Source organism: Pterocles gutturalis, unplaced genomic scaffold (assembly GCF_000699245.1).
Source record: "Pterocles gutturalis isolate BGI_N339 unplaced genomic scaffold, ASM69924v1 scaffold1179, whole genome shotgun sequence".
Classification (NCBI taxonomy): domain Eukaryota; kingdom Metazoa; phylum Chordata; class Aves; order Pterocliformes; family Pteroclidae; genus Pterocles; species Pterocles gutturalis.
In genome coordinates this window covers 33,372-48,560 of record NW_010135344.1, presented here as the reverse complement: position 1 = coordinate 48,560, position 15,189 = coordinate 33,372, and the positions used below count along the sequence as shown (strand labels likewise).

The following is a 15,189-nucleotide window of genomic DNA, read 5'->3' as shown; positions in this document are numbered from 1 at the left end:
CACCATATTCTCTGAAAGCTCACAAAGAAAAACATAAAAATAGTCATTAACACTGATGAATATATGTGTATGTCCTGAAAACAGAAGCTCAATTTGAAGCTTTAGGAAAAAAAATATTCCTGACATATTTATTTACTTATTCTCACAAGATTTTTGCAGAAACACATTTTCTTCATAACCTGGGTATCTTTCTTCAAAGTAAATCTGAATGCAGAGCAGCAGAAGCTTTAAAATGGTGCTGTGTAATGAACATAAGATGTTCTATATGTTATATATATAGAGCTAAATTTTATAAAAAGTAGTTCCATGGGCAGTAACCCTATACAATTGGCATACATCAAAATTAGTTGAGAACTAGGTAGGTGTCTGCAAGATTGGGGACAAAGGAAAGCAGACAGGTTTCTTGCATAAAATGCATATGAAATGTGACAGTAACTGTACCTGGCTCGTACTTCAATACCATACAAATAAATTCTGTTGCATGATTTCTGGAACTGATAAACTCAATTTGTATTTTTAAAACACAATTGGTTTTCAGTTTGATGGTTCTAGGTATAGTTCTAACACAGAAGTGAATTGCTCTGTGTTGAATACAACACAGCTTATTTTAATTTAAACCTTGTCAAAAGCACAAAGATTCATAGGAATGTAGTCTACAGCAGTGTGTCTAGATTATGAAAATGAATATAAATTATGCAAACATAATTAATTTAATAATTTAAAAAAAATAGAAAGTAACAAATGCTTCTCTAACCTGAGCTTTTACATGTTCTATATGACATGGATGACCCAATGGAGCTGTCAGTTCCAAGATACATCTCTCAACCAGATTAGCACTTACAAGACTAAAATAAAACAAAGTGGTTAGAAATACACTTAAACATTCTACTAATTTAACACTCCATAGAAGAGAACATTTTAAATAAACAGAGTAAAAATAAATTATGAATAACTTGCTTAAAATAGGGGTTTATCAGTAAGTCTAGCGCAATGGTAACTATAGTAGCAGTGAATTGTTTCAAAGTAGTTAAACAAATTCCAATGGCTGTTACTGCATTGGTAAAAGTTGTTTATATTTGATTGATTGCTTATTGACTTTCCTGTAGAAGAATAAACAGCTCTGTAATAATATAAACTGTATTCAAAGAAGGGGTTTTTCTTTTTCATTAATTGCAGTATGAAGAGCAAATACCAAAGTTCTTGAAAGCCTTGAAAAAAATGAACTAATTTTCATGCTTCACTTTAGGACTTCCAAACACTTTCTACAGATGAAAGAATTCATTACGATGCAAGTGGAAACAATGAATACAATCTGAAGAATATTCTGAAGTGGTTACGTCTTTAAAACACAAAACACTAGGTTATATCATCCAATATTTTCTCAAATCTGGCAAGCATTATTTAGTCTCTTTTAGCGTGACAGCCCTTGGCTCATCCCCAAAATACTGCACACAGTTCAAAGAAGAAAATTATAAAATGAACTGAAATGATCTGCAGTTTTGAAATACCTGACTATATCACATACTGTTCCAGTAAAACAAGCAAGCAAACAAAAACAAAAAAAATCCACAACAACCCTCCAAAAAGACGACTAAATGACTATCTAGATAAAAACCTAAAACATTATCAGAGGAATACAGTAGTCCTGTAGAAGAGACACCACGAATGGAATCACCAGTATGACTACCTTTTCTGTGAAAAAAAGAAATAATACAAATCCCTTTCTTTTGTTGATTGTATTTTTTTAAAAAGGTATTTTTTAATACTTCAGAAGCAAGAAATGATCGATATGTTTAACAGTTTTGGTAAGAAACAGTGGTAGATCTCATTTCAAACTTTTCACCTCTACTGCTACATCTTGTTTGTAGTTCAGCCGTTATTGATCTCATACCTGCTGAGAGCTGTTAGCAAATGTGCTTGTTGAAGAGCAATTCCAGTATCTTCTGGTGTGACAACAAGCAGATTGTGCAGAAGGCTGCAAACAGCTGACAAAAGGGCAGGTGTGACTACTGCATGCTGTTTAGACAGAGTAGCAGACATGGGAGAATTATGTTGACTTGGAGATTCTGTTGTGGTTGTATCACTTTGACCTAGAATATGTTCAATTAAAAAAAAAAAAAAAGAAAAAAAAGAAAAAATTAATTAGAGTAGTTACATAACACAAATTGCTTCTTCCTTTTTATAAAATATCCTAGGTTTACCTACCTTTAAAACAGTATATTCTGGAGTGAGGAAAAAAAAAACCCAAAACAAGAAATCAGATAGAAGAAAAGTACGATTTAAAATAGTTCTGAAACCAAATGTTTCTTCTACAAGGCACTAATAATTGTTAATCCTAAAGAGTAAACTGGGAAAGATATAAATTTTCACTTCCTTCCTTAACAGAAAAATATTTGATATTTGTAGCTATCTCCCTCCACATACATAATTTTATATATTTTTACATTATATACATCTTTATCTTTCTACATATAAATAGAATTATATATACATCTGTGTGTGTACATGTATGTATATGACAGCTTTATCAAACTGAATGTTTTGAAAGGGTGACTAGATGACAGGACTAGAACCTAAGTCTTAAGTGAAAATGGTTGATACTACTTGAAATGTAACTCATTTCTGTCAAACATATTGCACCCTATTTCATTTTAAAGGAAGTGTTTCATGTTTGTCTTCCAAAACAACCACTAGAAGCATCAATGGTGATTGTTCCAGCAAAACACAAGCTTTATATGCATGTATGAATACTGGAATATGGACAGGCTAATACATCACATTCATTATTACGTACACAAACTCGAAGTTTGACTTACCTTGTGCCATAAGCCGATCAACCACAGGTTCAGGAATAAAACTGGTTGAATTTGTTGGGACTATTGCCTGAAGCTCAGTAACACTCCCCAGTGATGGTGATGCAGACTGAATCTAGAAGACATAAAAAGGAAACTAGCCGTTTCCAGCTTTTATAGAGCAAACTTCTATTTATAGTTTACCTGAAGGGCAAAAAACTACCAATTCACCAAAATGAACAAACCCACAAAAACAAAAATTATGTAAAAATTACTGTTCAAAATCAATTTGATTAAATTTTGCTCACTATGTGTGTATATATACAATTTATAAACATCGAATAACTGAACCTATTGAAAGATGTGCAATATGAACAGCCTGAAACATTTCAGTTAAAAACTGATCAATGACCACATTACTGGAAATTTCTCCTCTTCATCCTTCTTTTTCATCCATATAATTGACTCAGTCTACATTTGGAGAAAGATAGAAAGGCATTACTGAAGCATTTAAGCTCAAATTTTTCATGGACCGTTTGCTCTACTGGGAACATCAGCACTTGTCCATTTGCACCAGGACACACTCAGATAAAAACATCACAAACACATTAGTCATCAGCCAAAGAAGTTCCAGAGTCTCTCCAACTCCAGGTACTTCTCTTCACCTTAGTCCTGGGATCCTTACATGTATTCACTTCATAGTGAAGACACGAGATAGCTACATAACAGCAGATAATTTTACTGTCATACTACCATGCTCCTTCTACCAATTTTACATTATCTCTTGTATTATTAATTTAGTATGCTCTCAAAAGTCCTTAATGCTCTTGCTTCTGTGTTTAAAACCAAAAGCTTGAGATCAGAAGACCTAGTCTCCACCTTAATAATGTCAGGTCACATTTTCACTTCTGTTTTTTGTTTTCTAGCTGGACAATTCACATCAGAAAAATCTTCTTCAAGAGTGTCACTATATAGTGAAAAGAATGCAGAACATCGGGAAATCCAATGAAATCCCGAGACAGTCACAGCTTGAAGAAGGATGTTACTAGACTTTTCCTCAGAGTAAGCTTTCTAAGAAAGACTGGAATATTTAAAAGGTTTTATTTTCAAAGTTTTATTAGAATATCAGTTGAAATATTTTTTTTTACTTAAGGAAAAGTCAAAAATTACTTAATTGACAAAAAAGGGTGGAGGGAAAGAAATCACAGATTACTCCCTTCCTAGCTATTGTATCCTTGCAGATAGGTCACTGATTTCCAGGTTTGCTTTTATTTACTCAGCAGCATTTTGAGCTACAGAAACTCTCTGATCAATATTTTTTATCCCCTAGAAAGTGTAACCCTACCTCCCACCCCTCGTCACTTCCAAACATTATTAGGCTTCTATCAGCATATCTTTAGACATAGTCCCTGCATGAGCTAGCGGTTGCCACCTCCATGCTGTAACTCCCTTCCCTCCCCTATTTTCCTCTCCCACTACTGTCCATCCTACAGTCTTGACTCTTTCTCCTCAATTAAGCTCAGATGTTCCTCAAAAGAGCCAGAAGGTTATTGTAACACAGAAGACAAGCTACAGTAAGATTTGGGATGCATGTCTGAAACCTAGGATTCACATATTGCCTGGGTCACATAAACACTTAGGACATGCTTGGGTAAGTAATTTGCTTGTTAGCAAGATGCAGTACCAAATTGTACCGACCAATTGAAATACAAATTGTGTTTAGATTACACAAATAAAACCTATATTTGCCAATTTAAATGAATTAAAGTTTCATGCTTGATGATTTAAATAATAATTAAAATCCATTATTTATGTTAGAGCAAATCAATCTATCTTGACACACGGTAAATTCTGTATTTATTCAGCACTATACTTTAATTCCAGGCATTCTAATAAATGCCAAAAACCATAACTCTTTTTCTTAAAAAGTACAAACCCAAAATGTAACTTCTAACAGTCCATATAGTTCTCCTGTAGCAAGTAAAGTCTTAAAAGTAATTATTACTATGCTGAGAGCCATCTTAAATATATTATTATTAATTTACACAAGCTTTTACATATTAGTAAATAATATGTTCTACATCACACAACAATTCTTTCTCCATCTTCTAAATCTGTCTAAACACTTTGGGCAAAGAAATAAAAACAAGATCTTAGACATGTTAAAAAAACCCAAAAATCAATAAAAGCTTTTCTGGTTAGAAAAATATCAGATTCCTGCACCAATGGAACATTTATTGCTAATTGCTTCGCAGTGGGACATGGGTTAAAACCAGAAATTTTCTGCTATCTTAACAGAAAACATACAGTAACACAATGAAGTTGTTTCGACAACGTTCTGCCTTCCAGGAAAGAAAAAAATATTACTGCTTTTCTAAATCACCTTTGATAAGGATGAACTGGGAGTCTGGGACATAGTATCTAGTAAAGGTTATTTAATACTGCCACCATATTCTTTCTGGGAGCAATGAAGTATTATTCTGTTGCTTAACAGTGAAACATGAGACTTTAGAAGGGGATTTAACTGGGGAAAAGAAAGGGTTGTACGTGGGGGGGAGATGACAACTGCAGATTAGAATACAAAAGAATACAAAAATTTTCTGAGTGGAAATACAGGTGAAATGCAAGAGCTTTGCTGTTTATCTACCAGATATGAAGAAGTCTTTTCTTAACCTCTAGTATAAAAATCCCTCTGGCACTGCTTTAATAGGCTTGCAGTGATTAATTCTATTCACTTCTCTTTTCAACTGTATAGCAGTCTGGTAACCATGGTTCCAGAAAATAAAGTACACATTTTTATAAAATAGCAAGATTTCACAGGAAGTAATGGCCATGACTTAAACCAGTCTGGGAGATGTCTGTAGATCTTTAACTTGCACCATTTTTAGATCAAGTTTTTAAATCACTGCTTGTTTTGCTAAGCTGTCCTGGGCACAAAACAGCCCTAGTGTATTTATGCAGTGTGAAGTAAGTATTTCCATCGTGTTGTCAATCACTCGTACTAAACAAAAAACAAACTTGTTGATTAAAATAAGGATTTGTTCTCTGTAATGATAACATCAGTTAATGTTTAAACTATGAATTCTATAAAAGCTAAGATTTTTTTAATGTCAGAACTGGACTTTTTGCAGCAGCCACATTCCAGTTTACAGAAATATAAAGAAAAATTTGATTAAAATCTGTAATCCACTGAGGTCTTAAAGACAGTAAATACAGTGCATACAAGTTAACAGAGTACAGACAATCCAGCTCTGCTGCTGTCTTTTACATGACCTTGAATCATTGATTTCATCCCCACATTGCTGTTCTTTACAAATTGGGCAAAATTGCATTTACGACCTCTGCAAGACCCCTGGACAGACTATTTTATAGACTAGAGTAAAAAAAAAGAATAATTTCTATTACTAATTGCTTTTTAATTTTCTCAATTTTACTTTCTTCAAATTTGGGGAAAAATTTGGGGATGGGGAAAAAACATGAAGCCAAAAAGTAATTTAGATACTATTTTCTCTTAAGGTTATATGAACCCTGTGTGAAATCAGCCTCTGATAGCGGATAGCAGATAACTCAATTGAAGTATTGATCACATGAAATCTAAAAACAGAGAAAACTAATAGTGTCTTTGTCTTTTTGTCAGAACTGTTTTCAGACACATATTAAAAAAGTCTCTTCACAGAAAAGGCATTCATGTAATTCAGTAAAAAGACACCATCTTTGCTTCTGCAAAGATCTTCAGGATGTGACTTACTGAAGCAAAAAGCAGTTTCAGCTTCCTAGACTGACATTCATGAAATGAATGGGTAGGATGTATTTAGAACTTTTTTTTAAAAAATGTTATTAAAATATCAGAGAAGAACTGTCGATAGAAACAATCCTACTTGTTTTGATAGCTTATAACTATCAATTATTTGTGGCTATTGTCATCAAATCTGTGCCACAGACACAACCCCCCCACCCCCATTTTTCCCTTCAGTGGGACCTTCAGACACCCTTTCACCTGTGATGGGGAAAGTTCGCCATCTAGTGGGCTCGGATTAACTAAATCTTCCTAGTACCACCAATACATAAAATTTAAAGACAAACTTCTACAAACTTTTGGTAATGACTTCATAAATTTATTTATTTTTCTCATACATCAAAATGGAAAGCTTTGGGCCAAACTTCAGGAACATAAAATGTGAAGTTATATAAGAATAAATTGCAAATGCCTGCTTTGAGGACAAGCTTGAGTTTTTAAAAGTATGGCCAAACTTTACTAGATAGACACCTGATAATCATTTTGAAATAAAGTTTGTATTTAACCTCAGTTCCCTTCCTGTCTTTCTCCTCCTAATTAATACTGGCTTTGGAACATCAGACACCTGTATCTTGCCTTCCAGCTTGGAAACTTAACGACCTGTCATGTCAGCACTGGTGTTTTTTTAAAGGTAAGAAACGTAGTTAATAAAAACAAGAGTTTACAGTTGCTAAAAAGGTCCATGAGGGACAAACAGAAATTAAAATAACTTCTGCAAACTATAAATTCTTTTTTTGTGTGAAATCTTTAAATCTTTTAAATCTATCAAGGGAAGAAACAAAACAAAACAGAACAAAAACAAAACTTGAATACAACTCGTACATTAGCTGTAAGAGCATATCTTAGCAAATATTAAGTCTACCACATCTGGAAGACTGATAAAAATTACTAACTTAATATTGCAGTGTGCTTTCCACTTTAAACAATTGGTTTTCCGTTTGTTAAATGGAATTGTAGAGCTATGCATTTACATTAAACTATGATGCTACTTTACACATATAAATAAAAATACATTAATTTGATCTAGTGGATTCCATTTTTTTTTTTTAGCTACTGAAGCTGAAGCAATTTCATGTAATGAACTCTTCAACTCTTCATGAAAACTCAAGCACAACTTTAAGTAGATTAGAAACTCAACCCTGATAAGAATTCCTGAAATTTAACTTTTGCCTCAAGTAACATGAAAAAAACAAGATGAAATTTGTTCAACTTTTATTCATATAAGAAAGTGGCACTCAATTTACTCAATAAAGAGCAATTTGGAAACAACTGCTTTAAAAAAACCTGATTCTTATGTAAACTTTTTTTAAGCAGTATTCACATTAGCATCTACTTCTTTATACACACTCTCATTTATTTTAGTTTCAAATATTCAAATTTGAATATTTGTGTTTAAAATAACCCTAAGGATTTGGGGGGGGAGTATTTTGTTTTAGATAAATAAAAATCAAATTTATTAATAAAAATTCTGAAAAAGAGAAATTTTAGCTTAAAAGTATAGCTTTTCTTTAATTATTAAAAACACACCAGATAACAGTAACAGCACTAGACAGCAATACATTTATAATAGAGAGTCAAAACAGTAAGGAAAAATTATAATTGTGAAATATTCTGAGACAAAATTTCAATGCTGGCTTTTCTATGTTTTTTTTTTTAATCATGATCCACAGCAAAACTGGGCATAACAATTTTAGTCAATAAAATAAGACAGTATCTTGGGCTTTAATAGTCTTTGTCATATCAGCACATCTTTTTATAGAAAATAAACTTCTGAGCTATGATATTATGGCTTCCATATTACATTAGATGGTTATTAATAAATCAAAAATTTTTGGATAAAATATAAAATTGTAAGAACGGATTTCAGTGCACTATATCAGTTTTCTTGGAGCTACTCTGCAGTCTTTGAAAATATATTATTTTTATCAGGTAACTAATGAATGTTATAAAAGCTTCCTCCACAGCCTGTTCTGATACTGCAAATCTGTTCTGGAACTGGAAGGACATATTTCAATTTCTCTTCCTTTGCATTTGCCATCTTGAAAGACAGCATATGTTTACAGCCTTTCATTGCAGTAATCATCCTAGCCAGAAACAAATTTTTCAAGCAGCCACCTGCTTTCTTGTATTTTTCATGTCTATTTTGGGTCTTGAAAACACTTGTGCCACTTTTATATTTTATAAAAGCATTTTCAGGATCCAGAGTTTATTACGACACAAAATACAATTTTAACTCAATGTACTTCTGTGGTTTTGATTGATCCAATTCTGTAGCTATGCAGTGTAAATATAGGTTCATTCTGAAAGAACAGTTTTGAAAAAAGCAGCAGAAGTGACAACTACAGATGGAGATGACTATTTTGTCAATAAAGCCAATTACAGAGTAATCTCTAGAGAATATGTCTTGCTGTGAGAAACTAGAGAATTCAGCACTGGCTCATGCATTTAACTAGTCAAGGTAAGCTATTTTATTTATTTTTGCTTGGGTAAATAACCATTAAGCTACTTCAGAGTAAATTTCAATTTAGCTTCAGCTTTTTAATTTTCACTTTAATTTCAATTTTGTTTTATGTTCTGTTGGGTTTTTTAGCATTTGTAAGAGTGCCCATTTTCTTCAAAGCATTTTATTAACAACTTCATATTTAAAATGATTAGATTACTCTGCAAGTTACCATAGTTTCAGATGTTGACTGAGAATGTGAAGATTGGCTTTGACTGGATGGAGCCTTCCAAAGATTAAGAGAATCATTCAAATCTGTAGGAATAAAAGAATAAAAAACAGAATTGAACAAAAATAAGTTTTCTTCTTCATTCCTACAAGACCAGCAGAGAGCATAATAAGCTTTTCAAAGGATTGTTTCAGTAAAAGAGAAGTAGCCAACCACAGTTATCCTTCTGAAGATCTCGGAACATAAGTTTTCACACATTGTACCTATGAATTGTTATCCAGCAAATCCTTTGAATAAATAGAAATTAAATAAAATACAATTTTCAGCGGCAACATAAAATGGACTGGAAAAAGCTATGCTTAGCTCAAACTGCAGTTGCATAGCCTTTTGTCATTTCAAATAGTTCAGATTAAGTTTTATTTAAAATGTAATAGTACAACACTATTGAAGATACTGGGGTCTCACAGCATAAACATAATGAACAGATGTCCTCATCTTCAAAAACTTCAAATTCGCATTTTAAGGGAAGCAGTTTCAAGAGAACTCATATTCACAAATACAATGAAGGCAGAATTACTTTGTAAATCTGTTTGAGAACAAAAAGTGCAAAAAATTTTATAGAAAACCTGTCAATAATAGGTTTTGTGGCTTTCGTATATTTAGAAAACGAAACAACAAACAATAAAGCACTAGATTACACAGATTCTGAGTGCAAAACCCACAAAAGTAGAAGTCCTATACATATCTTAGCTAACATCTAAACTGGGCTAACTAATTTTATTTTTAACATAACTTTGTAGATGAAAGTTTTGAAATTCGTGAAAAACACGAGGAAAATACACTGGGGAAAAAAATGACAAAAATAGTTTCAGGAAGACAAACCAAAGCAAGATCTTCTACTAAGAGATTACAAGGGACATATATAAAAGCAGAAATGGGTCATTATAGACAAACAACACAATTCTGAACATATGAATGAAGGATTTAACAAGCCTTTCAAGCACCATAGTTTTAGAGATGAAGGAAACGTTGTCCTGTCCTCTCTTTTTTAAATAAACAAAGATTTTGTTTCTTGTTCCTGGCTTTGCTCTTCAATGACCTGATAAAACATATCTCAACTGCTCACTGGAAAGTTCTACAGTCCTGGAGTTTGAGTTGCTCTTCGATATGATATTGCACCAACTAACAGAACTACCAAGAGACACAAATAAAAGGACCATGGGAGGACTGAAATATGTTGGACTGAAAAAATTACGCTTATGGATAAATAAAGCGGCCACAGAAGAAACTGAGGATTTTTATGGCTGGAATTTTGTATACTGCTGGGGTACTTCTCTGATAACTCAGTGAGTTAACCAAGAATATTTATTTTCCTTGGGGTGGTCACAAAGTCATAATTTGGTAGGGGAAATAGCATTCCTCTTCTGTTCATGCCTCCGTAAGTTTAACAGAAGCGGACCTACAGGAACTGTTCAAATCTGTATCCTTAGAAGATGGAAATACAGAAACTTAGGCACACAAAAAAGAAAGAAACAAAAAAGAATTAAATTATTGATTTTCCCTCCCTTGAACAGTTTTTACTAATTGAGCTCTCTGAAGAATTTCCTAGCTTTCTAAACTTAAGATCATAATGCATATTTAGACAAGAATGTGGGTTCTCACAATGCATCATAGCAAGATGCAGAAATACTGTTCAGAAAACAATTAGTCAATATAAAATATAAAAGTTAGATCTGAAATACTCCAAGGGTATATGGATAAAAAATGAAGGATCAACCCAACCTGAGTATTAAACTTGATCAGCCTATGAATTAAAATACAGGTAACTTCAGCATATTAGAGTCCACTCCTACTCATGTGTCTGTCAAGTTGTCATCAAGAAACAAGACTGTTAGATACAGTCCATATATTTTTTTTTCCTAAACGTTCATTGTACTGGTCTGTAATAAAGTCACAACTGTAACTATTTTACTCCCAATATTTTGCCAAAAAGAGTATTGCAGAACCAATTACATCTTTTCCATTTGTAACTTTTTGAGGATGTATACAATAGCTCAGAGCTTTTTCTGAGATACGTTAAACTAGTGACTTATCTACTTAAATCTTCAGAGCAATATTTTGACAACATATTTAAGTTCATGGTTTATATATTCATTTTCAGTTTCATTTTTAGGAAAATTTATTTGAGGTAAGTTACTCAAAACTAGAAGTTCTTTAACTAGGTTTAAAATACTACAAGATTACATTAACATCACTTACCAGTTACACCACCTTTTTCTATTATTAGGTTGTCTTCCTTGGAAGAATTCAAATCAAACATATAACATCCTAGGTAACAGTGTTTCACCATCTGATTCACATGTTCATAGAATTGGCAGTGATATAGAAGGGCCTTAAGTGCAGGCTTTCCTGTCTGAGAGAAGCCAGATTCTTCATCATGTACACAGGGACCCTGAAGGCATGAAATTCACAAACATTATTTATTTAAAAGTAATCTTTTAGATAAAATAAACTCAAAAGCCCCTGAATTAAGCCTAATACTGTGTATGTGTAGTGGTTTACAGGCTGTAACTAATAAGATTCCAAATGTAGATTTCATTAAGGCTGATAATATTTTACCAAGACTTATTGAAGTAGCTATTTAATGCCCAAGAAATTTGTTAACAGCTAAGTAGCCATAGAAATCTGTAACTGGGTGGTTTTAAGACAGTAAAAGAGAGTCTTCACAATTTTAATTTCTCATTTAATTCTACTTACAGATATCAACTGAAGCAAAAGTTTTCTTTAGAACAAGAGCACACTCATACTAAGATAAAATATCTTGAAAACGTCATCCTTTTCTAAAGTATACTGCCATTATACTACACCTATTCATGTCAATCTACTATGATAAAAGATTTATTTAGAAAACAAGACAGAAAAGGAAAGAAATTCTCTTTGAAGAATGGTTTTCAGACCTTTTTTTTTTTTTTTTTAAATACTGACTTCAGGGAAAACTTTCTATAGAAGTGAATTTACACCTGAGAAGAAAGACTTCATAGCCTTATTTCAAATAAACAGTTCGATTTGACTACCTTTGTGACAATATTTCTCCAATGTTTTCTATGGTAACAGAAGAAAACAAGTTTTATTAAGCTACAACATAGCCTGTTTTAGAGTGACCATAAAAATTAGAAATGTTATTCAGAAAGAGAACCCAGACTGAGAAAAATTCAAACCAATTACATTCTGCAAAGCAGTTTTAGGAAATATCTTGCAATACTTCAAAAAGAAATTAAAGTAATGGAAATAAAAGTCATCGGTGTTAATTATAAACTTTCTTTGGCAGTCAGGAGACAGTAGAGGTAGAAACTGCAAATAAGTAATTTGAAAAACTACTTATCCCCAAGAGGCTCTAGATCCCCCCCAACCCTTCCATCTACACTGAATACAAGCTTACTTTCCAAGAAAACAAAACAAAACAAAAAATAGATCAAGTAGAAACAGTAAAACTATTTTGTTTTACAGGGTAAGATACAGCTATAGTTTTGAATGGCTCCTGCTCATTATTTTTGGTTTCTGTAATATATGAACAGATTATTTTCCCTATTTGTCAATTAATGGAGAATCAGATATCAGAATTAAACAGTTTGAAGAAGAATGTATTTCATGTAAACTGTTTACAACAAATTATAAAACTGCACTCGTGCACTGTCAGCAACATATTTAGACCTTATCAACTATGACAAATGCATACTTTAGAAATTTGGTTAAATTTAGTCAAAATTCTGCTATCCAGTACTCTCTTTGCCAGTTTAAAAAGCTATGCCAGAGACTTTATTGTACAACAGGAGCCCTGAAAGTGTTATAAATTACATTCATAAAGTGCTCTGACTTCAGCAATCTTCATACAACACAGTATGTTGCAGCCTTAGAATACTTTATACAGGTTGACTTTACTCATGACAAAAATTTTCCTATGCCACTCTTTAGAGTAACATAGCAAAATGAATTATTATAAAGCAGATCTACTAGATAACAGCAACACTGTAGACATTCTCATGAAGATACTGGCCTACAAACAGCCTTTCATTTTTCAGTCCTATTTGCCTAAGGGATAGAATGATAATGTTTTACTTTGGCTATGGTACATTAATCTTACTATTCACCCAGATCCACTTACAAGTCTCCTTTGAACCTGCTTGAATTAAAGTCAACAGACAAATCATCTTATTCACAGAATTAATAGAATCACAGAATGGTTTAGGTTGGAAGGGACGTTAAAGATCATCTAGTTCCAAAACCCCCATCATGGGGAGGGACACCTTCCACTAGCCCAGGTTGCTCAAAGCCTCATCCAGCCTGGCCTTGAACACCTCCAGGGATGGGGCATCCACAACTTCCCTGGGCAACCTGTTCCAGTGTCTCACCACCCTCACAGTAAAGAATTTCTTCCTAATATCTAATCTAAATCTACCCTCTTTCAGGTTAAAGCAACTATCCCTTGTGCTATCATTACATGCCCTTGTAAAAAGACCCTTTCCAGCTTTCTTGTAGGCCCCCTTTAAGCACTGGAAGGCTGCAACAAGGTAGCCCCAGAGCCTTCTCTTCTCTAGATTGAACAATGCCAACTCTCTCAGCCTGTCCTCATACAGGAGGTGTTCCAGCCCTCTGACCATCTTTGTGGCCCTCCTCTGGACTTGCTCCAACAGGTCCATGTCCCTCTTGTGTTAGGGGCCCCAGAGCTGAAGGCTGTACTCCAGGTGGGGTTTCACAAGAATGGAGTAGAAGAAAATAATCACCTCTCTCGACCTGCTGGTCATGCTTCTTTTGATGCAGCCCATGATACGGGGGTATCAGTGCATTTCAGTGCATTTCAGTGCAAGGGAAAAAAAGTAACTCTGAAATACAGAATTTGATCCTGGTAGTATCTTACAATTTTAATTGTTGTTTTTATTTTCAACAGTTTTAATTTACCGGTTACCATAAAGTGTTGCTTGACAATATCTTTCAGCACAAACACTTAAGTGATGAGCAATTTCCACTAAATTGCACTTCTTAATAAGAATCACATTGACTCAAAGCTTCTATTAAAATGCACTGGATTTCATCCAGAACTCTACAACTGGATTCAATTTCTGTCACCTCACCATAGTCACTGAAATGTTTAAAAAGACTAAAGCAACTTTTCATACTTTATATTGACAAGTTACAGTACCTGTCCCTTGTAAATCTCCTGTTATTATGAATTCAAAGATTTATTCCCAAGATTACTAGAACATCTTCCTTTATGATCAGATGTAAAAGAAAGATAAGACATACTGTAAAATGCAGCTCTGCAAGAAACAGCATAATTGATTTTGGGTGCAGCTGAATCACAGATAACTTATCCTCGTAAAATAGGAGCACTATTTTCAGCACTAACTTGATCTTTTGCAGAAAGGAACAGATAAAACAGGATATGGCTGCATCTGCAAATTTCTTCAAAAAGAACATACACTGTACCACTGTTCCCATATAGGTATGATCTCACATCTTGCAAGGAGCAAGACAGATAGAAAGAATAGGTATCAAGGCAACAAAAAAAGTGAAAAATGGGGAACTAAGATCCAAGATCTGTATGTAAAATGAACCAGACTTGCTGAAAGTAACATGAGATGACTGACTCAAGATCAGAACTGAAAAAATCTCCAGGGAATCTTATCAGTTTGCAAAAATATCTGATGGGAGAAAGCAAAGTGAGACAGACTCTTCTCATCGGTACCCAGTGACAGGACAAGGGGCAAAAAGCAAAAACTGAAACACAGGAAATCCTATTTAAAATTGAGAAAAAACCTTTTCCCTGTGATGACAGTCAGAACAAGTCACCCGGAGAGGTTGTGGAGTCTCCATCCTTCGAGATGCTCAAACCTAACTGGACACAACCCTGAGCAACATACTGTAGTTCACCTTG

General features: G+C 33.5%; 1 protein-coding gene across 1 annotated transcript in view; it reads right to left on the bottom strand.

Annotated features, from left to right (window-relative positions):
• The window catches only part of RTTN (rotatin), a gene marked incomplete at both ends in the record, with an annotated part of 56,952 nt that overhangs the window by 8,985 nt on the left and 32,778 nt on the right, over nt 1-15,189 (bottom strand). Inside the window, 5 exons of the mRNA XM_010081831.1 lie at nt 755-845; nt 1,892-2,090; nt 2,817-2,928; nt 9,261-9,343; nt 11,517-11,709. Of these exons, the coding sequence (XP_010080133.1) occupies nt 755-845; nt 1,892-2,090; nt 2,817-2,928; nt 9,261-9,343; nt 11,517-11,709 (678 nt within the window). The remainder of the gene's footprint in view (nt 1-754; nt 846-1,891; nt 2,091-2,816; nt 2,929-9,260; nt 9,344-11,516; nt 11,710-15,189) is intronic.